Genomic DNA, 27,485 nt, shown 5'->3' with positions numbered 1-27,485 from the left:
TGTTTCAGGCAGGGTTCTTTCTCGGCCCTAACCTGGAGAAACCAGGGACTGAACCTGAAAACGTGTGCTCTACCACTCAGCTACAGCCCTTCCCACCATTGCCTTTAAGCTATGAGCAGTACTCTCTTGGTTAGATACCCAGGTTAGGACCAAATGCCAGCTACGGCTGAACCAGCAGGAGAGAGCAAAAGGCAGTTTTGGTATGCTTCACCTGACAATGGATTGACTGTCACCAGAATGACCCAGCCAAATTAAAGGAGCAGAGAGATTTGTGAGAATACTGTGGTGGACAGCCCTTCTTAAAAAATAGTGTTAGTGGCTCACGGCTTTCATTTTCATTATTAGCATCATAAGTTCTCTCCTGTTGCAGCAGCCCCTTGATATCCTTGCTCAGCAGCCCCTCACGAACAATGGTTTGTAAAGAAGGTGCGGGTGCCAACGTTATGCCAAACCTTGGCTTTATAAACCATGATTAGTGTCATACCTGAATTTAGCCTTTGACAGTCCTAGGGGACCTTCAGCCAGATGCTTTTACACCCTCAAGTGCACGAGGCAATGGGGCTAATACCATCTCCATCTGGTTCCTTTGTGGTTACAGAACAGAGAAAAGGGAAAAGGCTGTAGCTCAGTGGTAGAGCATCTGCTCTGCCTGCAGAAGGTCCCAGGTTCAATCCCTGAAATCTTGGAGGAACCTAGACAATATTCAGTATATTGTCAGCATAGACAATATTGAGCCAAATGATCTGACTCAATATAAGGCAGCACCCTATGTTTCTATGACAGAGAGAGGTAGTACATTTTCTTCCCCATTTGGTTTCACTGACAGGAAAGTTCAAAGGAATAGCTTAATGGCTCGTTGATTCAGGAAGCCTTGCATTTTTCTGGGGTGTGTGTGTGTGTGTGTAGATTCTCCTCAGAAACCTGGGAATTCTAAGGACTTATATGTACAATTCAGGCACACAAACTTACCCAGTTCTTCTACTCAACTATAAAAATAAAGAAGCCACTTACTTTCATTGGACATGGACAGGTTTGAACCAAGGCTTGAGGATTCAGGTTTCTGATCACTATCGTCTGTGCTGTTCACTTGCCTGAAAGGATCAATACAGAAGCAGAAGCTGTTGCTTATCTCTGCAGCACAGAAGCACTGGCTCAATTTCAACATCAGGTCAAACTATAGCTTGCTCTCTAAGCACAGTTAAGAAGACAAACCAGAAGGGAGGAATCATTGCAAACTGAGTGTGGTGCCCTGCACAAATGGAGCTCCACTTGCACAAGGTGCCTCCACCCAATTTTGGGTAACACTTCTCCTCTGATGGTCCCACATGGCCCATCCCACACCATGCAGGAGGATCTCATACCATCTAGGAAGACTTGAGGGTGCATGTTCTGGGGGGCAGGAAAGTCCCTCTCCATGTTCTTCATTCCATTCCCAGTTTTCACAAGTGAAACCGTTGTGAAGTTAAATACTGTATTCCTTATCCCAGTTCAAGACAGAGAGCTATGTTTAATGCTGTGGTTGTGTGTGTGCAATGGAACTTCTTCCTCTCCTGTCCCCACAGCAACCTTCCACCCATCCATTTTGTGTTGTGCCTTTTAGATCTTGTTTTTAATCTGTGCACAGTGCTTAGTAGACATGAGGTGCTTTAGACATCACCATGGTGGTGATAATTTTTTATTAGCACAATGTACAGCAATGGTTTTATTCCTAAACAAACATTTTTAGAATATTTGGTAGGTTGTGGGCTCTCCTTCCTTGGAGGTTTTTAAGCAGAGGTTGGATGGCCATCTGTCATGGATGCTTTAGCTGAGATTCCTGCATTGCATGGGTTAGACTAGATGACCCTTGGGATCCCTTCTATCTCAATGATTCTATGAAAACATGTGCTTTAACTGGGATCTAGTAATCATTTGCCTACAGCTGAAAATTGTGTATGAAGCTTAATTGTAGCAAGTATGTTTTCCTAGTGGGAGGGTACACATATTAAGTTTTCCCTTAGCTAAAATTCCTGAAATGACTATAAAAACTCCAAGTTAGAGATGGGAAGGGTCATAGTAATAGAGCAACTGCTTGGCATGCAGAAACTCCTGGCTTTGATGCCTGAAGTGCTGGGGTGCCATTGCCAGGCAATGTAAACAATACTAAGCTAGATGAACCAATGTTCTGCCTTGGTAGAAGACTACTTTCTATGTTCTTGTGTGTTGTTAGAAGTGTTATTTGCACTAAGTATAATATGGAATTTGGGAGATTCCTAGATGCAAGTAAAGTAATGCTTTCAATAATTCTCTAGAATGCAACATTACACACAAAAAGCATGTGGGATATAGCATGCAGTGGCATCCTACAAACAGTTACACAGAAGCTATCTGAAAAACATTGTTTATTGTTATGAGAAGGAGCAATTGCAAGCCTAAAGTGTTCATGGCTCCCTCTTCCCTCCCCCTGTGTGGGAAGAGCCTGAAAACTTCCTACAGTTTGAAACAAACCACAGCTTTCCATTTCAGAATATGGGAAACTGTGGTTTGTGCAAACTAGGATCAAACCATGGTGCAATATTCTGATTTTTACAAACCAGCCTCCCATACTCAAATAAAATAGAAAACTGCACTTCCTTGCAATCTCTTCCTCTTTCGTGCAAAGAGGAAAGGGGGTGGGGTGCACTAGCCTGAGGCTCAGAGATTCACATTCTCATAATAACCAACTAGGCTTTTTCTTGTACTGGGGCACTATACTCAATGGAACTTTCCCCCTCTCTGAATTTGGCTCCAATCCCTACTTCATGAAAGCCTTGAAAACAAATGGCTCTTTTTTAAAGTTCCTAATCACCATCTGTGAAATGTTAATAACAGTGACCTACTTCACAGGGTTGTTGTAAAGATTAGTCAAGTAAGATTTGTAATGTCCAACAGATACTAAAGCGAAGTACAAATATAAACAGAGTAATAGCTCTCTCTTTTAAGCAAAATATACAAAAACCCCACAGAAATCTGACAAGTGCAGTTAAAAAAACAAATTCAAGAATTACACACCTTAACAGCTGTTCGCCTGATTCCTGCATCTTGGCTTTTTTCATCTGCAAAGAGAAATATATTCAGTGATACAGTGGTACCTCGCAAGACGAACGCCTCGCAAGACGGAAAACCCGCTAGACGAAAGGGTTTTCAGTTTTGGAGGCGCTTCGCAAAACGAATTTCCCTATGGGCTTGCTTCGCAAGACGAAAGCCCATAGGGAAATCTCCGGGACAGCGGGGAAGCGCAGCACGTCTTTCCCACTGTCCTCGGACCTCCTCCGAAGCCGGGCGGCGGGGCAGGAACACCTTCTGAAGGCGGGCGGGGGGCAAAAGTCTTTGTCCCCCCTGCCTGCCTTCCCAGGGGCTTTTAAATCGCCCCGGACAGCGGAGAAGTCCTCCGCTGTCCCGGGGCAATTTTAAAATGCCGCCCGCCAGCATTTTAAGATCGCCCAGACAGCGGAGAAGTCCTCCGCTGTCCCGGGGTTTTTTAAAATGCTGGGAGTGGGAAGAAAAGCCCTTGTCCCCCCCCCCCAGCCTTCAGAAGAGGTCCGGGGACAGACTGTCCCCGGACCTGGTCTGAAGGCGGTTTCCCTAGGAACGCATTAATTGATTTTCAATGCATTCCTATGGGAAACCGTGCATCGCAAAACGAAAAACTCGCAAGACGAAGAGACTTGCGGAACGAATTAATTTCGTCTTGCGAGGCACCACTGTATCAGGTTAGCCATGTCATAAATACAACAATAATACTACAAAGAAAGGGCTGCATGCTGCTGGTAGTAAATCAATATATTTATGTTTGCCTAAATATGAAAAATAGCATACGAGTCACAAAGGTTTGGCTCAGACATTACGGGGAACCACGATTAAGATAGCAGCCAAAGTACCCTAGAGCTATTACCCAAAATATCTAGTTTTCATAAATTGTTTTTTCCTATTCTGTAAATATGGTGAGGAATATGTTAAAAGTGGGATCTCCCATCCAAGTTCAGAGCCACTGGACCCTAACAAATATATGGGTAGTTTTACCCTCTTCTAGTGCCCTTACTGCCCTTTTCGCTTGTTGGTTTTCTTAGAATTTTGTAGATTCACACCTTCCTTGAGTGTTTTTGCCTGCCTGGAATATGTCTTAAACTGTGATCAGGCCTTTTGCTTGCCACAATGAAGGACAGAGAAAGGCGTGAGGGTGTGTTAAAACTTGCCTATTGTCTGAGGTAAAATTTACATTGCTCCACCCGCTTTTGCCTCTGGCATGTGGCCCCCAGAAGGGAATGTGGCCCTCAATCTGAAAACAGTCCCCCCCCCATGCCATTAATTATAGCTTGCCAATTCAGACTTCACATTAGGGCCCATGCTCCGGGGAATCATCCAAAGTGAGCCTGTATCGTCTGCTTCTACCTTTCTCCTCTCTCTAGGGAAGTGAAAATGAAAGACCAGCCTCACATCTGGAAAGATCTGCCAATGCTTTGCCATTAAGCCTTGAGCTCTAACAAGCGCAGATAAGAAATTTTAATTTTCCTGCAAACCTGGCATGTGGCACACGTCTACAGCACTTGTAATAAGATCACTTAGCACGTTTTAACGATAGCCATCTGTGCTGAAATAAACACTGGGAAGCGACATTAAATTATCTAGTCTGGGTTACTATGTCAATAAGAGGATACAATCTAACCTTTAATGTAGAGCACTTACATAAATGTTGCACACAGCGCAGCCTAGAGGAGCAAGCGAAGACTTTGTTTTCTTCCACTGTTCAGCCAAAACAGAGCTAGCCACTTGGAGAAGCTGATTTTAGTATTAAAAGTTCCTTCCTCAAATGAACTTCACTTGGGCAAGGGCCACAGCTCAGTAGGAGAGGATCTTGTATGCAGAAGGTCTTAGGTTCAATCTCCAATTAGGAGATTTCAGGCATGCCCCCTGCCTGAAACTGCTGCCAATCGGTGTAGACAATATGGACCAAAGTTCTGACTTGGTGTAAGGCAGTTTCTTGTCTTGAAACCACTGAAAGCCCAACAATTTCCATCATCTGCTAACTCCCTACTGCAAATATTCTGAAAGCTGGAACTTTTTCAGTAAAAGTTTATCTTGTGAATCACCCTGCAATATTTGGATGAAGGGCAGTATATTATTATTATTATTATTATTATTATTATTATTATTATTATTATTATTCAGGTGGTGGTAGAAAAGCTAATAATATTTTTAAGGGGGGAACACATACATTTTGTGGCAAACAGGAGATTCAGTGGTGGCTGGAGAAGTTTGCCAAAAAGTGAAGAATGTCAATACATTAAATGGTGTAAGGAAACATGACAATTTGGTGATCAGTCCCTACAATAATCTTCAGGTTCCCAAGTTCAATTTACAAAGCTCTCTCTTGTATGGAACCTCGTTGTCTTAGAGATCTGACATGATACACCTTCATAAGAATTAAAATTTCTCCTATGGCTCTTGCTAATATTGCCACATGTTGACATCGGCATATGAGTGTTCGCCACAGAAATCTCATCCTTTAATATTTCTATACCTCCATTCTCTTATCTGTGTTTCAAATTATGGAGCTTCAGGAGGCAGTATAAAGAAGTGATGGGATGAAGGTCAGATTGGGAAGCTATCTGAAGTTCCTGTGGTGTTGTTGTTGTTGTTGTTGTTGTTCACTGCATTGAGCCCACAGTTTCACAATATGCTTTAGGTAGCTGCCTCTTGCATTTCAGTTGTGTACAAATGCAAAAAGAGCTATTTTTGAATGAAGAATTGCCCCAAAGCAATATTTATGGAACAGAAGCTATACCTATAACTGTGATGAATACTTGTTTAGATTTATGAGGCAAACGTTTTTTGCATGCATTTGTATGCCAGAAGTTCCCAAGTCAAATTTCAGCTTCCAATCGTCAGCAAATGTGCACTCAAGATAGATACAGTTGAATTTTAAAACTTTGTTTTCCCACAGCATCACAGAAAACTGAGATTATAAAATAATGCTGAAATGACTGCTTCTAAAATTTCTTTTCTGGCAAAAATAAATTCATTAAAATGTTATCAATGAACTCTATACATATCAATGAACTCTACAAATATCCTGCCTATTAACCACTGGGTTCAGATATAAAATTCTCTACTTCTTTTGTTTTCTATTCCTGCAAGCCAAATAGGACACACAATCAATGTATCGCACTTCAGAAGACTCACTCATTCACGTGAAACACAAATAGGTTTGTCTATAGCTATTGCAGTTTCTCTTATATACTCACAGGCTGTTCCGCTAAATCTTGTACCTCTTCCATGGATGTCTTTTCAAAATGCTCCAGTGGGCAGAATGTGTGTCTTCCTCTGCTGTCTTCAAAGTCTGGAACAAAAGGTGGCCATAGCTTTATGTACTTTTGGAAGTGCTTATCATCTAGGCTATCAGTGACTACACTCATATCTAATGTGACAGTTTTAAAAACAAAACAAACAGGTGGGCCTGCCCAAAACAAAGAGACACCACATTCACGTAGGGGAAACAGCAAAGATTTACCATTAAGCCCCAAGGTACAATAGATAGGGCAAGATAGCAGAGACTTGTGTATGTGTGCACACCGCGGCACGTGGCACATTTCCACAACATTTCCCTTGCAACATAGCCTGCACAAAAGACAGCATTTCCAGTACTTCAGAAGAGCCACGTGTGGGGCACTTGCAGAAATACTTCAGGATTACCAGAGTTACATTAAAATGATAAAAGTCCAGGCCATGTTGTTAGTGAACGCTACGATACAATCTAACCTGCTTTAATGTAGAGCACTTACATAACCGTCACACACACACATGCGCAAGAACATTTCACCAACGCAAAACCAGGACAAAAGTTATAGTCACAGCTGCACAAACAGGTAAATGCCACTGGTATAGATGGCCATAAAGTAGGGGGTTAGACAAGAGTCTATCAATGGCTCTTAACAAATATACCACTGAGAATCAGTTTGGGGCAAGTTGGTATTGTCTTCATGCCTTGCCAGCGGGTTTCCTGGAGGCATCAGGTGAACCACACTGGGAAATGAGAAATCAGGACTAGATGGATCCAGTTTCTTAATTTCTTGTTTGTTTGTTTTATTTGCCACTTTTTCCCTAGTTGCTCTAATTATTTTCCAAGAATAACAACACAAATAACACAAACAATAACAGGAAAAGACATCTATCAATTTAGAAAGCCACCAACAGCTGAAAGTCAAAAGAGTACATCTTGCAATTTTTGTAAACAAACAAACATTCAAAACGGGGCCTTTTCAGTGGTGGTGGCATGACTACACAACTTTGAGGAAATCCATCATGCCTCCTTTCTTGCAGTCTTTGGGCGTGTTTTAAAACCTTTTTGTCCCACAAAATATTTAAGGATAAAGCCTTTTTGCCTCTGCAGCGGCTCTTTGATTCTGTTTCCCGTTTATTTATTTTTATGATAATTTTTAACCTGCCTTTCTCAAGTGTATGCATAATCCAGGCGGGCCTATAATATGTACTCAGAATTAATTTTTCGTTGAAAATTTCACACATTAAAATAAATGGAAAGAAGAGCACCTTGTGCTGATTTATCCGAATAGTCCCTATACAAAATGCTTCCTTGGAAAGATATTATGTTGAAAGGATTACCTAATAAAAAATTAATAAAAAAGAGATAGCTAGCCTACCCTAACCTTGGGCTGAACCCTTCCCAAAGGCATTAAAAAAAATCAAGGTAGTAACTTCATTCTGAAGGGATGTGAAAAATATTGTACGAACATAATCATATAATCCCAAAACGGCCTTTATAATAACACACTGGACAGTTTTGGGAGTCCAAGAGGGTGATCCTATGGCAAGATCCACTGAGATGAGCAGTTTAGGATGTAGCAGATCTCCGGCTCAGCCATCGTGAAGTCCCCAACCCTGGCTTAGCCTAAGATACCCTGGTGTAACTTGCTCATGCCAGCTCAGTTGGGGTTCAGTTGGCTGAGCCAAGTCTAAATCCCCAAAGGGGCATTCCAGGAGTGGGACCAGAGAGGGAGGGCATAGGCTGGATCCTAAACTCATTCAGCTCATTTATATGACCTGGAGAGAAACACTATTTTAAAGGCTCGTTTTCTCTTAGGCAGAGCAGCAGCAGCCCCATTGTTGAACAGGGTTTGGATCTGGCGTAACTTTACGCCGACTTAATTTACAACGGCTGGCTTTACATCAGCTTCTTGTGCATAGGATTGCTCCCTAAGTAAATCCTTCTTCAAAGGACATACCAGACTTTGGGGCAGCCCAATACCTGACGCCCATGTCTCCGTGCAACGTCAAAACAGCACATACATATCGAAAATCAGGAGGGCTCCCTTTCCAGATTATAACCACAGACTGAAATGTGTTTTAAACAACATTAGGCACTGCTGTTAGCTTTATGAAAAAATAATAATAAACATGGCATTTGTAGTTTTGTGGTTTTCAAATTTGTTATATGAAATAAATTAAAAAATGGTGCAGTAGCACCTTAGAGACCAACTAAGTTTGTTCTGGGTATGCATGCACACGAAAGCTTATACCCAGAACAAACTTAGTTGGTCTCTAAGGAGCTACTGGACCATTTTTTAATTTTTTAATTTATTTTGATTGCGTCAGACCAACACAGCTACCTACCTGAACTTATATTATATGGTTTTCATAGTTCTATAATTATTAAAGACTCTCTTGATAGGATTTTGGCCTGAAAGGCAGCATAAAATAATATTTGTCTTAAAAAATGCACAGGTTGCATATACTTCAGTATAAAACGGACAGGAAAAAGTATCCTCTCGAGCCACAAATGATAAACAGAAACAATGTAAAGATGAATCAAAATTTCTGGACTAGTTCAATATAGTTTTATATAGTTTTATATAATATTTATGCAAAATATTACTATACTGCTCTTCTTCAAAAAAGGAAAAATATCCTACATAATCTAAAAACAAAGAAAATGACAATAAAGAGTCACAAAAACATTAAGATAAGCCAGCAAATCACTTTGTCATAAGCAGATCTAAAATGCATAAAATTCCTTGAAGAATAAAAATATTTTTGCCTGGGGGGAAAATGATGATCACGCAGAAAACCTCCCTGGGGCATTCCACAGTTTATCCATAATTCCCCCCCCCCATGTGTATATTTGTTATGGTGCTGTGTCTCACACCAATTCTCTAGATGTCATACAACAAATTCATGACAACAAGATCACATAAGGATATAGTCAACAGTAAATTCCAAAGCCAATACAAACGAATAAAACCAATACCAACCACAATTACATTTAACTCAGAAGGAGAGAAAAAATTCAACCAATTTCCATTACTAGAAGACTAATAATAGTTGTGGTGCCACCACAGAAAAGGTCCTCAGTCAAATGGCTATATGCTTGATGGGAAGGCACAGAGAGAAGGGCTCCGGCAGATGGCTAACAACAATTTCTTAAAATAAACGGTCAGAAGATAACATAAAACCCAACAGCAACTAAAAACTGCATTTGGTACTGAAGCTCTCCATGGAAAGGTTAAAATTTAACAGCAAATGATTCTGCTAAACATAATGTTACTACCTTTTTGCTCTCTGCTCTCACTCTGTCTTTCTGCGGCTGCACGAGGATTTGTAAGATGGTTTATCGCCAATATGCGCCTGCACTAGGATTTGTAAGATTGTTTATCAACAACAATGTCCAGTGTGCATTAGCATTTGTAAGATAGTTTATCAACAATTGGCTTTCAAAGGTTAACTCTTCCGTGGAGAATTTCATGCATTTATTTTACAAAACGTCTGCATATATATTATATGGAAAACATTTTTGCAACTTTGGCCTTTAATCTTTCTAAATTTCCTAAAGCAGACTTAGCTGTATCAGTCTACTTACCACTAGGGAGCTGTGTATGATTGCAGCTTTGCTTATGTGATGAGGAAACTAATTCAATCTATGAAGAAAAGATCTCGACCACACACAAATTTACTTAGAATTAGGTATGCCATATACTGAAACCGTAAATTCCAAAATGTTATTTATTCATATGTGTTGTTTTCTGTATTATAATAGAAATGCTCTGAAAACAAATCTAGATGATGCAAAACTAAGTGATTAGAAATATTGCTTTCAATATTTTTACTCTACCGAACTCTACAGTTTCATCCGTAAAACACAAATCATTTTATACAAACTACAAGGTAAATGCCTGTAATCTGAGAAATATTAAATACCAGCATCATTTGCACTCAAATCCACACTGCATGTTTTAACTGCGCTCCTGCCTATAACAAGGCTAAATGTGTCTTTCTGAACGTATGTTTTATGTGCAAGTAGGCACTTCGGCAGAGGAGTTTTTATACCTTATAAATCCAAACAAACTATGATGAAATTATTAAGGGCAGTTCTCCACAGGTGTGTGTATTCTAATATTGTAGCAGGGGATTTGGTTCTGGCTACAGAATTCATCGTAGCCCAAGAATCTCAGCTTTGCATTTGCAGAAAGTGCCACATTTCTAGAATTTATGACTGCAACTTCCAGAGGGGTAGCCACCTTATCTGACACAGCAAAAACAGCAAAAAGTATTGCGGCATCTAACACATTTATTATGTCATAAGCTTTCGTAGATTAGAGTGCATCAAATGAAACTTTATAGCTGAAATAATGGGTCTGAAGTGTCTAGGCCAGCATTCTCCAAACTGGCTCTCTCCAATGTTTTGGACTACAATTCCCACCATCTCTGCTAACTGGTCATGCTGGCTGGAACAGACAGAAGTTGTAGTGCCCAATATCTGGAGCTCACTAGGTTGGGGAAGCTGATCTAGGCAATACAAAGTATGGGGGGGGGGGTTGGTTAACAGGATTTCCGATGGCCAGGGGGTGGAGTTCAGTCTCTTGCATAGCTTCTTAAACATCACCAGGACTATAAACAGATAAAAACATACAAACTACACACATTTAGTTCATTTGCATATTCTATGCAGCAGACAGAAATCCCATTTCCCTGATGCAGTATTTGGGTTATTTTTTGTTTTCTTGTACAGCCCCCACAGCCCTCACCCCACTAGATTTATCTGTCAAGAGAAAAGAGTTTTAAACCGAGAACGGCGAATAAGAACAATGATCTCCCTTTGATCAAAATAGTAATTTTGATACCACAGCTTTGTGGCGTGGTCGGTTCCATCCCACAGAAACCCAGAAAAATCAAAGAATCCAAATGCCTCGTTCTCCAGATTTGCCACTTTTCAACAACTTTCTCTCTTTAAATGGCAGCTTTAATGAAGCATGTGCCACCGTTTTCCAAACCCAACAACGTTGTATAAATTTCCCTTGCTACAAAGTGTCATTTCCTATTGCTTAGCAACGTTTAATGCCCATGCCAATTGTTTTCTTAGATCTTCAAATTACTTAAATGCTAAACCCGCACAGCAACTACAAGCAGATGCATGTGAAACTGTGCAAAGCAAAAAAGCAAGCTTCATTAACCAAGCTCTGGTTGAACGAGCTTCCCCAGAAGCTGTACAGAAAGAACGCAACAAATTACAAACGCATTATCGACTGCATTTCGCTTCATTTCCTTTAACTCTGTCTTGAGACTCATTGACTCAAAAGGTGGTTATCAAACAAAAGATGCAATTTTTTGTGCTTCTATAGAAAGATGCCATGACTCAACACTTACGCTTCTTATTGCCATTAATAAACATTCAAAGATGAGACCAACCTCACATTCTGTGTCAATCTGTGCTAAAATCAGTTAAGTGAATATGATATAACTATTTGTCATAATCCAAGGTCCATTTATTAAGGAAAAGAGATGTGGGTATTTTAAATTAATTTGAAGAATGAACAGTCTATCAATTATATTAAAAGCCTTTATGGTACAAAGTTCTTTTTTAAAAAAAGGAATGAGGTTTGCCTTTTGCTTTTGAAAATAATCAAAAACACACATGTCTTCTCAATATATCAAGGACAGTGACTACTTTGGGTATCTGTCTCTTCTTCCCTTAGGCTTCAACGGTTTCTTTTAGAAATGACATCGAGCAGATCCCGCCATCTGTAATAGAACTGACTGTCATACGAGTGTGCTTAGCACTATAATCTAGGATGGGATAATATTCCTTTTAAAGAAATGAAAAAGACAAAAACATTAACAAACTAGATAATAAAATATATAACATTTATCTATGTTTTTGAATGTAAATCACACTGGTTCTGTTTCCACGCTGTTTGTTTCGTTTACTTCCAAGACTCTGATAATGTTTTTTGGTTCCAATACCTAATAAATATATACTACAATTCAAAGAGCATTGGGTTTTTGCCTTAAGAGATCCTTTCCAAAATTTCCTATTACAGTATACATTGTTTTAAAAATTAACGTTCTGTGCCATATACGTCTTCCCCAGTCTTCTTATAATGGGAGTTGTTGTGGTTTCCCTTCCCCTAGTTTCTGACCAATAAAGATGTTTTTTACTTGTTTAGTGTGACCACAATTTAGTACCATTGTACACTATTTAGTACAATTTCAGGTGCACGGATGTACGTGCAAATTGCTGAGTGTTTAGACTTCTTTTTCCAGACAGCCTTTCATATCCTGTAAAGCAGGAGTCTATGGCTATTCAGATATTCCTGCACTTCGACTCCCATCATCCCTGACCATTGGCTATGCTGCTGGGGCTGACAGAAGTTGGAACACAACAGCATCTAGAGAGGCAGAGTTTAACCAGTGGAAAGTAGAGGGGAAGAGCCACAACTCAGTTCTAGACCATCTGCCTTGCATGCCATATTAAATCCTTGGCATTGCATGTAGGGCTGAGAGAGATTTTTCCTTATTTAAAATGTTGGAAAGCCACTGCCAGTCCGTGCAGTAGGCAATACTAATCTAGATAGACCAATGGTAAGACTCAATATAAGGAAATTTCCTGTGTTCCTAAGTATACTAACAGCAAATTCTCCAAGCATGGATCCTTATACAGTGGTACCTCGGGTTACAGACGCTTCAGGTTACAGACTCCGCTAACCCAGAAACAGTACCTCGGGTTAAGAACTTTGCTTCAGGATGAGAACAGAAATTGCGTGGCGGTGGTAGCGGGAGGCCCCATTAGCTAAAGTGGTACCTCAGGTTAAGAACAGTTTCAGGTTAAGAATGGACCTCCAGAACGAATTAAGTTCTTAACCCGAGGTACCACTGTATTGTCAAAGTGGTGCCACCAATGCATAAGAGGGAGATGTCAGTAGGTTTTGGGGAAACTTCTTTTTTTAATGCTCTTAGCATGCAGTTATTGCAAGGTAAATTAATACAGCAATCAAGAAGGAGCCATCCACAATGAGTAATATTTAAGCAGAGTATGTACTTGGGAATAATCCTCTGTGTCAGAATTGAGGCATTATGAATAGATAAGGGCACCCCCAGTTTTGTTTGTGAAATGTCAGATGGTATGCATTCATGGCTGCAGTCTGCTCAAGCAACTGGCTGGTATGAGAAAGAGATTTCAAAAACAATCCAGCTCCTGCGGTGTACTATAGTAAAGTTTAAGATGTTAAAAAACACCCTCTCACTGACTAAGAAACAAAACTGATGCCTTTTAAAGAAAAGAGTCTACTTGTAAGACTGGAAATGACAAAAGCATAACATAAAAAGTGGGGGGGGGGGGAGTGAGGTAAAAACTAGGGCTAACCAAAACAATCACCAGTAAGAAATTCACTGTTCCATTCCATCTGCAGCAGCAAAAAACATGGTTTGCAAGGAAAACAAAGAAAAGAAAACCACCACCATTCTAATCTTCCCTTTACTATTTATTGAACAGGATTTATATACCACTCAATCATCAGAACCTTAATCATCAGAAGTGATTTACATAAAATTGGTTTACACAAAAACCTCTTTTACATATAACCCTGAATATTTTGGTGAATTTATGTATTTATGTTTGCATTTATTTATTGTTAATAAATTTTGTGTACCGCCCTTCATCTGAAGATCACAGGGCGGTTCACAACAAAAAATAAAAAATGAGAACACAAAACTAATTAGCAGCCAGTGCAGTTGGGCCAGGATCAGTGTAATATGCTCAAATCACTTTGCCCTGGTTAGCAACCTGGCCACCAAATTCTGCACCAGCTGAAGTTTTTGAACCATCTTCAGACAGTTATTCCCTATGTATACCAGAGCATAGATGACGGAAGTTAGGCTATCCCTGTCCAAATAAGGGGTGTGGCTGAACCACCAACTAAAGCTGATATAAGGAACTCAAGTGATAGCAAAGGATCTAGCAGTACCCCCAAACTATATATCCACTCCTTCAGAGGGAGTGTAACGCCATCAAGAGCAGGCCACCTCCCATCCAACCATTCTAGGGAAGCACCCACTAACAGTGTCTGGATTGAGATTCAGTTTGTTGGCTCTCATCCAGTCCATTACCAGGGCAAAACAATGGTCCAGCACATCCACAGCCACACCTGCCGATGTAAAGGAGAAGTAGAACTGTGTGTCACCAGCACATTTCTTACAACATACTCCAAAACTCTGGATAACCCCACTCAGTAGCTTCATGTAGATGTTAAAACAGCATAGGGGATAAAATCGAACCCCAGATTGAAGGCTCCACAAGGCTAAAGAGCACTCCTCCAAGCATCACCCTCTGGAAACAACCATCCAAGCACATCTGAGGGCGGGCTGAAAGAACAACCACAACTCCTCAGGTTGGAAGAAGGCTGGCACACAGAACAGTTGCTAACTGTCCGCATGCCGTGCGCCCCACCTGCACACAATACCTCCACATCAATTGGAGTCATCCCTGCTCTCCCCAGCTCCTCTCTTCCCAGGCACATCTTAGGTCCCTTAATTTTAAAAAACAACAAAACCCCCCAATTAAAAAACACAGAAGTTAAAAAGCAGTTTAAAACAATTAAGGCAACAGTAACAGCAACAGAACCCCTGCCCTGCCTTCCTAGGCCAGGTGGAAAAGACATGCAAGCCAGGAAGCATGTTCCCCAGGACTTGCAACCAAGGTGGTCTCTTGCACCCATGGAATGAACTGGAGCCAACCTTTGAAAAACCACATGGTAGAGTCGTCCCCGGTCTACGCCACTTAAGATGATTGCCCCATTTAAAATAAAAAAATCCTTGCATTCAGGAAACAAGCCTCTTTCTCAAATGTGTAGAAAACTGACACACTGGGGCAAAAAGTATAGCACCATTCTCAAATAAAGCTAAAACAGAATGGCAGTATGTCTATTTTGGTTTAGGACAATGTGTTAGGGACTTGTACCTGTCTCCACTCCTTGGGATACTGCATCACTGCAACAGGTAAATTTACTTACATTCCAAAAAGTAAGCATATGTCAGTACTAAAACATATCTTTGATTCCTAGTGCCCTCCTCTTAACTTCAGAGTCCAGCCAAATTTACAGAGCATGTTCAGGGAATCTTCCTTCCCCTTCCCCGGGCAGGGACTCTCTTCTCCTCAACTGCAGAAAAGCAGCTTGTCTTAGCACAACCTTCACATGCCAGGTGGTCTTTGCAGACTCACTTCTGAGTCAGCTGTCCTGGATAGCCACTCCATCATGTCCATGAATTAGGCACTCAGGAATTCTGCATCAACTTCTGTTTTCTCCTCCCCAAAGAGCCATTTAAGGTCCCAGCCACCACAGCTGTAGTATATTTAGTATATGGCTTATCCTGCTTCCACTGAAACCCCACCCCAATCACTCATCCCTCGTCTTTCTGACATGTATTACTGAACAATGCCAATCTGGGAAACACCATGATGGAGAAGCAGCTGGATTCTGCAATGAAAAATGAGATTGATTAGGAGTGGGGCGCTATATGAATGCCACTGGCATTTAGGTAAGTGACTATTTTTTAATAGCATCATTATCATCCCTGAACCCTTTGGCTGGATAGATGAGAAATAACAAAATTCAAGTAAGCATTCTCTTTATTAGCCTTCTTTGATGTTTTAACAGCCGGATTTTAACTGTTTATTCATGATTTGTATTTTAACATTTTGCATTTTATTGATTTGTATTGATTTTTACAGACCTGCATCATTTTATTGCTTTTTAACTGGGTTTTAAAAATTGATTTGCAGGTGTCTTTTTATTGGGAGCGGCCTCAAGTACACTTTGGCATTGAAAAGTGGGAGAAGAGTCATTCAAATAATAAATGAATGAAAAGCACTTCAAAAAACCGTATGAGAAGCACTGCATAAATTGGGAGATGGTGAGAATATAAAACTATTTAAAATACAGCCAATGAAAATTCATGTATCTCTTAATTGCCCCCGTTTTGAAGCACAGCTAACCCAGGAGACCTTCACTATTATAATGTTTTGTTTTCCCATTTAGTATTTATTTCCTTCTTTCTAATACTCCTAGCTTGTCTTTCAATAAATACATTCATGCAATAGTTAACAAACCAATTAAAAATACATGTATAAAAGAAAGCTAATCAAAATCATAGAAAAAATTAATTAGTACTCATTCTACAACTCTGAAGCAACCCAAGAAGAGGCCATACTCCTTGTTCCTTCACATCTCTGTGAGATTTGCCCACAGAGATTGTAACGGTGCTGATACTTGAACACCCCCAGAAGTGCAACAGTACAGTAATGGGAGTGTGCAAAAAAATGTTAAAGGGGAGACAATGAAAAGAAAAAGATGTTCCAGGTAACATCCACGTACAAAACGCAGAAAACAACAAAACAATGAGAAGAGAATATACAGTATATCATTTTGTGAAGACTGCCGAAGAGGAAGGCGGGGGAAAGTCAAGACTGTTTTAAAAAAGAAAACCTAAACAGAACTCCAACACAGGTTGAGGAGGTGGGAATAGAACTACAAAATGAGACAAAACTCTGAAATGCTTCTCCACAGTGGCATTTCTACTGCAAAAGACAGCACGCAGGCTGACTCCAATATTATGTGGTATACGTTTTCATGTTTTATAAATTCAAAAACAAAGCACATATATAGAGAGGTTATTTGCTTCCATTCAGTGTCTTGAAACAATGGCTTTTCATTAATTCAAACACAGACAGAATACAGCATTTGGTTCAGTCTGCAGAAAAAACGGATTAAATGAGAACAGATCACCGAAAAATTGGCTGGTGTGGACACACCTCTGGGGAATAGCAGGGATTTCTGAAGTTGCTTTCTCACTCTTATGCAACCACCTTAGATAATAAATACAATCAATTACTAAAGTAACAAAGAGTAATATCTGTTAAACAACTTGTAGCCTGATCTTAACCATGTTCACTCAGAAATAAATCCTGTTAGCATGCTTAACAATGAAGCTTGAGATTTATTTTTTTCTGGTCTTATAATTACATCATATGACCTAATTTTCCTGGAGGCGTCACAAATAAATTTTCAACAGCACTGCCTGTTGCTTTTCCGAAAAAACCTTCATGTTTGGAACAAATCTAATACCCTTTAAAGCACAGTGTACTTTATTTTATTTTGTAACAATACTCAATATGAATTTTTTTTAAAAAAAAATTAAAATAATTCTGGCATTCTGACCATAAGCACAACTTCAAAGTGCTATAATTTATTTAAGATGAGCTTGCATTACAGAGCTGACTGTCTATGTTGCTGTTTTAAAAAATATTGTGATGCCAGAATGAAGGAACCACAACATTTTTTTAAAAAATTATTAAGCAATAAATTGTTAAAATTACTACCACTAATCTAGCTATTATTCAACATATCTTACTCCACGAGAGGTTCAAAGGGTGGCAACACAAGAATGGGCCTTTTCTGCAAAGGAAGGAATGTTCTCCACTTGCAGAATGCTCTTCCCAGAGAGATTTGACTGGTGCCTTCATTATACACTTTTAGGCACAAGGTGAAAACATTCCTCTTTAACCAGGCCTTTGGCTGATTGACAGCTAATGCCCTTTTAAAATGTGTTGTGGAAGGAGAGATTATTGGGTTATCTCTTTTTTGTTTTTATTATGTGTTTTGTGGTTCTTTTATGGTGTACTTTTATGCTGTGAACCACACTGAGATCTACAGTTATAGGGCGGTATACATATTAAATAAATAATCATGATCTGATGGAGTCAGAAATCCAAATTCTGAAGCAGAATGCATTGTTTTTCATGCATAATCTAGCAGCAGAGGGCACAGACATAACTGGGAATTCAGATGCCATGCAAATGATTGGGCACCCCAAAACCTCCAATTAAAAAATCAGCGTTTTGTGATTTATTACGTTCTTATAGATAGAGCCTCTATGTCCAAACCGTTGATCCTGATCGATCAGTTGATCACAAGGTTGATCTGGGTCGATCGCCGGCCCAAGGCAGCCGGAACACAGCACGCTCCTCAATAGCCATAAAGACAACGGCTTTGGGGCATGAAGGAGCCGGGTTTCTGATGAGGGAAGGCGGGATCAGGACCAGCAACAGCATCGCCTGCGCAGGGGTGGAGGGAGGCAGGGGGAGAAGGCAGGATCGGCATCGCCCGCCCACCCTGCACCAATCCCTGCCGTCTTGGGGGAAGCAGCCAGCGCCCACCTGCCTACCCATCCCTGCCCCCTCTGGGGAAGCAGCCAGCAACCGCCCGCCCACCCTGCTCCCATTCCTGTCCCTTCAGGACAAGCAGCCAGCCGCGTGCGCCCACCCATCCCTGGGTGGTAGATCACTGCCAGTTTTTATATTGGATCGTTGGACATGCCTGTTATAGAGGGCTTTAAAAGAGAACTGAAAGAATTCTTGGAATAGCAGGCCATCAATGGCTCTTAGTCAAGAAATCAATATGTTACCTCCAAGTTCAGAAACTCAGAACAGGTTCCTGGGGAACAACAGAGTGAAAGTGTGTGATCAATTTAGATTTATCTTAAGATAATTATTGTTGCTGTTTTAAATCTGAGCATACCAACAAACCAAGAATTGCCACTGTAACATTCCAGGCTGCCAAACTGATTCACAATTTAAAAAGCCCCACCAAAAACAGATGTCAAGGTTTGTACACACACAACAAAAAATGAGACCAAGACTTTGCCCTACTCCTTGTGTCAAAATTATAGCTACAACATTTAGTCTATTACTTAGCCAGATAAATCAATTTTAAAACTTTTACACTGACTATAAAGGAACTCCCATTTATCGGGCAGCAGATATACACAATTTCTTAGTACAAGTCCTTAAAAACTGCAGCATCTTAAATGAAGCATTCTTATTGCCAATGAAAGATAAATGACTAAGGATGATGCTTACTATGGTATATATGTGCATAATCTAAAAACACAGGAAGAATGTCCCTGGCTTCAGAAATACTGTTTTTACCCATTGACAGATGAACTGATTGATCAACTAGTATCTATGAATAATCTGTCAAAATCTCTTCTGAACACCTGCAACTACAGTACAGGATAATTAAAAGAAAAACAGTCAGCTTTAAAGAAACACATTGGCTGCAATCTGACAAAGGAGGATGCTGTACTGAACACAGCAGGACTTACTTCCATGTAGACATGCACAGGATTGAGCTATTGGTGATGTAATCCTAAGCATGTTTACTCAGAAGAAAGTCTCGTTCAGCAAGTGCACTGAGGACTGCAGCATTAACCTTTCTGTGTTGCTAGCAGTTGGCTGACAAAATCAAAGCACTAAACAAGAGTTGTATTTATTTAACTAAGGCTGCTATCAGTCTTAATTTAGTTAGCTAATGCTTGCTTCAATTACCAGCAAGAGCAAAATGTTCCAAATGTGTGCAGGGCTTCGATATGTTGTTGGGGTTTTTTTGTAAGTAATTTTTATTCGTTTTCATAGATGTGTAAGTAGACAATTAAAGATAACAGTTTCAAATGTTGACCACTGAAGGCCGCAAGATTCTGCACATCCTGCCTGTATAGATCTCTAAGCAAGATCTTTTATATTTGTTTTCCCAAACATGTTTAGTGCTTTGCATTAGCCTATTCCTCTGACAAGAACGCTGTTGAAAGCAAGAAGCAGCCGTGCCATTTGGCAGTAAGCAACCAGGTCTAATGCTTTATGCTTTAGCAACCATGTTACCATAGTAACAGGCTCAAAACAATGCAGATAAAAATTATTTTGAAAAAATCAAGAAAATCAGAATTTTACTGAAATCTAATTAAGTTTTCTTTTAAAATCATATTGTCTCTTTTAAAAAACTGATATAAACTAAGATCTGAGTACAAGGCAAGTATACGCTCATAATCTCATGATTGTCTATCAGTATGTCTCAATGTTTAACAGTGAGTTAAAGCCTATTTTACTGTGGCCTGGAGAGAACCCTAGAGCCTCATTTGGCCCCATGCTCCCCCACCCCTGGCAAGCTCTTGTCCTACTCCCAAACTTGGAACTGGGGCAAAGAACCCTCTTAGCAATTGCTCTTCATATATTCTCTGAAGTTTGGACTGGCTTCAGAAACAAGGCCCTGCCACTCTGCCAAGTTGCTTGAGGAAGGGAACGATCCTGACTAAACATCAGGAATAACTTTCTGACAGGAAGAGCTGTTTTGACAGTGGAATGGACCCTTGGGAGGTGGTGGATTCTCCTTCCTTGGAGGTTTTGAAGCAGAGGTTGGACAACCATCTGTCATGGATGCTTTAGCTGAGATTCCTACATTGCAGGGGGTTGGACTAGATGACCCCTGGGGTCCCTTCTAACTCCACAATTCTATGATGGGGTGGTTGTGTTTAACATTGTGACCATTTGTGTGAATGCTCCACTACACCATAGGCATTGTCAGGTGTACCTTACAATCTCCTAGCTAACCCAGATTTCAAAGGAATCCAGGTTTGTCTATATAGCATGCAAGATCATGTACACAAATGGCCACCACCTCCATTACTCAGTTATTTTACCTGAGTCTTCATAGTTAGCTTCTGGGTCTTTCTGTCTGCTGCTGCAGGATCTATTTTCTTTTTGCTGTTGTTTTTATTAGAACCTCAAGATCCTCCAACTGAAACCAGGTGTAAAAATATAGCCGAGGGGACAAATATTCCTAGAATTAAGAAACAGGGTACCTCTGGTTACATGCTCAGGACAGGAATTTGTTTTCAATCCCAGAACTGAGCTGCTCTTTCCCACAAAAACTACAAGTATACCTCAGAGAATATATTGTTGGTTCAGTTCTAGACCCTTACAGTAAAGCAAATTTTTGCAGTAAAGTCACTACTTTTTTGGTTCCCCCATGCATATAAAAGTTATATTTTACCTATGGGACCGTCTCTCCTGGTATGTCCCACAGAGGACCTTATGGTCTTCAAATAAAAACATATTGGAGATCCTGGGCCACAGGGAGGTTATGCTGGCCTCGACCAGAGCCAGGGCTTTTTTGGCCATGGCCCTGATCTGGTGGAACGCTGTGTCACAAGAGACTAGGGCCCTGCGGGACTTGACATCTTTCCACAGGGCCTGCAAGATGGAGCTGTTCCGCCAGGCCTTTGGCCAAGGCACAGTCTGACCCCTTCTCTCCTTCTATAATCCTCATGGAACTCTAACTCAATGGTTGGCATTAATTTGATTCTGAATTGATTTAAGAATATATTTTAATTAATTGACTGTGTGATTTTATGTAGACTGTGCTATTTTTACTTGTTGTTAGCCGCTCTGAGCCCAGCTTTGGCCAGGGAGGGTGGGATACAAATAAAAATTTATTATTATTATTATTACACTATACTGCAGTCTATTAAATCAGACACCCTCTGGGTGCAGGAGTTGGAGGGGGAAACCCTAGCCAGTTCCACTCCCATGGCCAAAAGAGGGGCAGCAAGGGGCTTCCTTCTCCCATGTGGCTGGGCTGCTTGCAATTGCACTCAGTCTCATAAGGAGCAATATATGTGAAGAGCAATAAACGATGTATGCTTGTACCCCCAATCTTTATCTCTTCACTCCACTTTTATTCCTCTCAACAATCTAATTTAAAAGAAAGATGCCTTTTATTTTATCTTCTGCAAATAACTTTGAAATCCAGGAATAGGCATCAAACCACATTCCCCACTCCCATTATGCTTCTATATTACAAGCACGTACTTCAGATCTCAGAACAGTCTTACAGGTTAATGTTTGAAGATTACAATGTTTGAAGATTACATTGCCTGTTCCTGTAACATTTTTGCAATTGAATGAATAAAATAAAAAAATACTAAAGTGACAGTGGTATGTCACAACTGTTAGAATGCCTCTGCTGGCAGAGCAAGTCCATGATGGAGCTCCAATACCTTTTGTAGCCATTAGGGTTTAAAATTAATTATTTTTTCCATTTTTCTGGTTCAGGTCTGACCTATGTACCTTCTTCTTCCAATAGCAATAGGAAGTTGGTTCAGCCACATGTATCATCCCATTTTGTATCCCTTCCTGGGGATGTCTTAATAATGTTTTGATATGACAGTTGTTTTTGAAGTGTTATTACTGGTATTACTCCCATTGCAGTTCTGGATCCAGTATAGTTGATTTAAAAGATCGTCATGTGGTGAAATACCAGTACCGTACAGCATTTTGCCACAACTGTTGTACCACTGCCCATTTGTGCGCGGTTCATGAATCTTTTCAATAAATTGTGATTCCCAGAGTCCACACAAGGGCAATCAAAGAACACACACTTGGGAGTTGAAATTAACTTGGGGTACATAAATAGCAAAACAGATGCACAACTCCATCAACTGCGAGCAACACATGCACATTTAAATGGCCACAGGTTTCCCTATCTCAAATACAGAAGCATGGACCATTCCTGTTTTGATTCCATTCACATTTTTCAGCTTCACTTACTACTTCCAACCACCCTCCTCCCCTTTCAAATCAGCAGTAAACAAATAAAACCACAGACCACCAGAGAAAGGGCCCAGCAACTACATCGGCATGACAGCTGAGCTGACATTTTACTTGTTATGAGTCCTATATTACAGTGGTACTTTGGGTTACATACGCTTCAGGTTACAGACTCTGCTAACCCAGAAATAGTACTTCAGCTTAAGAACTTTCTTCAGGATGAGAACAGAAATCGTGCTCTGGTGGTGCGGCAGCAGCAGCAGCAGGAGGCCCCATTAGCTAAAGTGGAGCTTCAGATTAAGAACAGTTTCAGGTTAAGAACGGACCTCCGGAATGAATTAAGTACTTAACGTGAGGTACCACTGTATTAGGGATGCGGGTGGCGCTGTGGGTAAAACCTCAGTGCCTAGGACTTGCCAATCGCATGGTCGGCGGTTCGAATCCCCGCGGCGCGTTGAGCTCCCACCGTTCGGTCCCAGCTCCTGCCCACCTAGCAGTTTGAAAGCACCCTTAAGTGCAAGTAGATAAATAGGTACCGCTTTATAGCGGGAAGGTAAACGCCGTTTCCGTGTGTGCTGCGCTGGCTCGCCAGAGCAGCTTTGTCACGCTGGCCACGTGACCCAGAAGTGTCTGCGGACAGCGCTGGCCCCCGGCCTCTAGAGTGAGATAAGCGCACAACCCTAGAGTCTGTCAAGACTGGCCCGTACGGGCAGGGGTACCTTTACCTTTACCACTGTATTAGACTCATATCTTATTTTAAACATGAGATTTTCCTCAGGGACCCAACTACCCCTATATAAGAGGTACTTCAAGATCAGTCCAAAATTCTTATCTAGCCTAGAATCCAGACTGGCCAACCAGATATGGCCGGGGGTGGTGGTGGTGGTTTGCACAAGCAGGACCTGAAAATAATAGCCCTTCCTCCACCTGGGTGCATCGCCACAGTCACATGGTATTCAGATACACTGCCTCTGAACATGGTGGCTCAATTTAAGCCACCAAAAATTACAATGCAAAGCAATGCCGTTTATGTCCTCCCCCTATGAGGACCACACACCTTCTTCACCTTTGTGACTCTCGTCTGACCTCCAAAAAACCCCTATCAACCGTGTGACATTCGAAGTATGCTTTTAGCTGCAGGAGTGAGAAACCTGCGGCCCTCATCAGCCTCCAATTCCCGCCAGCCCCAGCCAGCCCGCCCAACGCTCACGGCTGCTGAGGAGCTGTAGCGCGACACCATCTGCAGGGCCACAGCTTCTCTGCCCATGTTTTAAAGCCATCACACGCATGATGTGGCAGTGAGTTCCACAGGTCCGCCACGCCGTTCCTGGGAGCGAGCAACTCTCCCTCCCACCGCTCTCCTTCCCTCCCTCCCTCCTTGCGCTGACTGACAAGGTAACCGGCGAGCGAGGGGGGAGGAGCCACGCCAACAGCTGCCCGGGCCACGCCCACCGACCGCAAGCCGATCGCGCGAGAGGAAAGAGGAGCGGGTGAGGTGGGGGGGAGGGCGGAGGAAAGGAGGCGGAGTAAGAGCTCTTTCCCCTCTCACCGTGACGAGTCGTTTGCGCGGCCGACCTCAGCACTGGGCGACATGGCAGCGGCGACGGACCGGACTCTCAGGGAAGAAAGGAAGAAAGAAGGAAGGGAGGGAAGGAAGGAACCGAGACCCGCTTCGGCAAACCTCGGCTAGGCTTCACACCCGGAAGCGGAAGTTCTGTGCCGGAAGTGACGAGAAGGGAAAGCGGGGATTTGGTTGGCCGAATCTTTACTATGGTCTTCTCTGAGGCGAGCCTTTCTCTCTCCCCACCCCCCCCCACCCCCACATGGCGCTTCGTTTCTGTCTTTCAAAGTGACCGTTGGTAGCCGTGGGCGGGGGAAGAGAGGAGCAATGAGGCTTGGGCTGCGTGACTGTCAAGCAACGGCCCGCTTAGCCTCGCCTGCCTTCGCTCCCCGCTGGAGGCCGGTCAATTACAGCGCATGCGCCGCTTTTTTTTTTTTTTTTTTTTGCGGACCCGACCTTCGCCAAAGGTTAGCAAAGGGCGGCGGGGAAGCAACGGCCGTCCGCCTGCAGATGTGGCGGCGTTACTCGTCTCCGCCCCTAGGTGTCGCCCGCCGCAACGGCTGCCTACACGCCGTGCGGTTAGAGTACGCGGTTTCTCTCAAGGGAATCCTGGGAACTGTAGTTCAAGAGTGGTGGGAGGTAGAACTCTCGAGTGTGAACTGCAGCTCCCAGGATTCCTTGTGGGAAGTCGTGCGCTTTAGATAGTTTGTGTGCACGCAGCCGATTGTACTAAACATAAATGCATGCATGCAATTTTTATTACGTTGTGCACTGCCCTGGTTTGCTTTAGGACCTAGGGCAGTATATAAGAACTTTTATTTTTATTATTAGTCAGCCTACACAAGCCATCCTGAAACCCTTGGCAGGTTGGATTTTAAACCAGAGATGAAGGACCTGTGGCAATCCAGAACCGACTGGATTCCAACTGAGACAGCATAATCTTTTGTCAAGGGTGATAGGAGTTACAGCCCCAACAACTGCAGGGCCACAGCAACCCCTGCCTTAATTGGAGCAGCTGTTCCAAGGATTGGGCAATGGGGTGCCCTATGCTAGCACACTCCTAAAACGAAGTATTTGGACCCATTGCCTATCGCAAGGGTTCAGCTTAGAAAGTGTTGAGTTTTTGTAACTTTCTACTTGTATAATCCCTTCCTCTGTGAAGCTCAGAGCTGCCTTTTATCCTCACAACAAGCTAGGCTCTGAAATGGTGTCTTGTGCAGAACATCCAAGTCTGCTAATCTCCCTTACCCATTATTAAAAGTATGCCAGTCTGGGCAAAGAAAAACTTAAGTGAGGGCAATTACATCTGAGGGGTTTTGGCTTTCCCAGTTTCCAGCTTTTCCTCACAGGATCTTAGAATGATGTGTGTGGAGTTGCCAGATTGCCTCTCTTCCTGTAATTGCCAGGATGGAGATTTGCCCATTGTTCCCTTACATGTGGCCTCATGTAATGTATTTTCAGGCTTTTTTTGTAGAATCCATGCTTGTGTAAAAACAACCCATACTCAATGTTCATTTTTTTAAAACTGAAGATTCAAATGCTTTTTGGGGGGTAAACTTAGTTTATTTATTTTAATACAATAAAGCCTTTCCACAGAATCTTATTAGTCTTTTCCAATTTCTCTTGCGCTTAACATTTTCAACATTTATAACACATCACTGTAGCGTCTCTGTAAGCCTAGGTACGACATTTGGCTGTAGAATCTAACCACTTATTTGTAGTCTTCACACTGTACGAAAACCTTCCGTTTCTTTGCTGAATGGCTGTCACCATTATTTGAACTTTATAATACTAGGACGTTCAATTAACTTTATAATGCTATGAATGTAATGTAAAAGGGTAGTGAACCAACAGAGTGTCTTGATAATTCTTCAGTTGCCAAGCTACTTTAGAAGAAATAATGTATTTTAAAAGGCATCCTCCCATTTTTGCACAGAAAACCACACAAGGATTGTTAGACACCCAGAAAAGAATTTAACAGCTGTAAGGTCCTATTGATCCCATTTGGGTTGTGGCACTCATCTCGCTTTACTGGCTGAGGAGGCTGGTATATGGCGCCATGTGGCCAGCATGACTAAGTCGCTTCTGGCGAATCAGAGCAGTGCACGGAAACGCCGTTTACCTTCCCGCTGGAGCAGTACCTATTTATCTACTTGTACTTTGATGTGCTTTCAAACTGCTAGGTTGGCAGGAGGTGGGACCGAACAACGGGAGCTCACCCCATTGCGGGGATTCGAACTGCCGACCTTCTGATCAGCAAGCCCTAGGCTTCCTAGTAATTAGGATTACAGCCCAATTCAATCTACATTTACATGGCAGCACGTCCCACTAGTTTCAGTGGAACTGACTTGCGAGTAAGCATGCTCAGAACTGTAGTTCTGTTTTAAAGGAATGAGTATACATCTAACATCTAGATGGGTTTGATTTTATTACTGTGAGGCTACTGATGTGCTCTGATTAAGTATCAGGATGGTAAGGCTTGTTCTGTAATAATACAGAAAGTTTATACAAAAAAAACCCTTTCCCAAATAAAAAGTTTGAGAGCAAAAGCCGAAACCCCTTTCTATTATGATATGGACATATACTTTCCCCACAGCTCTTGGGGTGGAGAACATTTCTATCCGGTAGATTGCTGAAACCAAGATCAGAGGTCACCTCCTGCAATGGTCTTGTTGAACAGCAAAGGGTTAGATGAGGATGTTAAGTCCTGGTTGCGTGTGGCCGAAGTAGCAACCACCGTTTCCTCAGACACTCCCGGCAAGAACTGTCTCATCTTGCACCACCTGACCTGCTATATTTGGCTCTTTGTTAAGAAAGTACTTGGCCCTTTGCCTGTGCAACAAAAACATCTGTTGCTTTTTTAGCTTCCTGGTATTTGATTTTCTCGCCTGTGCTGCCCCCTTCTGGTTCTTATCTTCCTATCCTTCCATTCCCCTCTGCCTGCTTCAAATAAACCTATTGGTTGATTTATGGTTGATTTAATGACACTTTACTTCTGAAAGCACTCAAAGAATATATATATATAAAAGATGAGTAAATATGTTAACATGTTAATGTGAGTTGCTACTCAGGTTCCACTTCCCTCCTGAGGGTTGATTTCACCCATTGAAGCTGCTGGGCTGTGTTTCGAATTGTTGACGATACATTGGAGGACAATAGTATACTGTTAACTTTAAGAATAAT

At 41.7% G+C, this 27,485-nt stretch overlaps 1 protein-coding gene across 4 annotated transcripts in view; it reads right to left on the bottom strand.

Moving 5' to 3' along the window:
- EYA3 (EYA transcriptional coactivator and phosphatase 3) overlaps window positions 1-24,448 on the bottom strand; it is a 49,530-nt gene extending 25,082 nt beyond the window's left edge. Inside the window, exons 1-4 of one of the 4 annotated variants that reach the window (XM_082231673.1) lie at window positions 24,291-24,448; window positions 6,264-6,358; window positions 3,031-3,074; window positions 1,012-1,091 (exon numbers count right to left, since the gene is read on the bottom strand). In XM_082231673.1, coding sequence (XP_082087799.1) covers window positions 1,012-1,091; window positions 3,031-3,074; window positions 6,264-6,296 — 157 coding nt within the window. In that variant the 5' untranslated portion in view covers window positions 6,297-6,358; window positions 24,291-24,448. Of the gene's footprint in view, window positions 1-1,011; window positions 1,092-3,030; window positions 3,075-6,263; window positions 6,359-20,832; window positions 20,851-23,798; window positions 24,091-24,290 lie in introns of those variants that run through there. The other 3 variants (XM_082231676.1, XM_082231675.1, XM_082231674.1) reach the window with 3 other exon arrangements.
- Between the last annotated feature and the right edge of the window lie 3,037 nt (window positions 24,449-27,485).

This window comes from Podarcis vaucheri (genome assembly GCF_965113315.1).
Source record: "Podarcis vaucheri genome assembly, chromosome: 7".
Taxonomy (NCBI): domain Eukaryota; kingdom Metazoa; phylum Chordata; class Lepidosauria; order Squamata; family Lacertidae; genus Podarcis; species Podarcis vaucheri.
The sequence above is the reverse complement of the archived record's forward strand: the minus strand, read 5'-3'. Positions and strand labels throughout refer to the sequence as shown.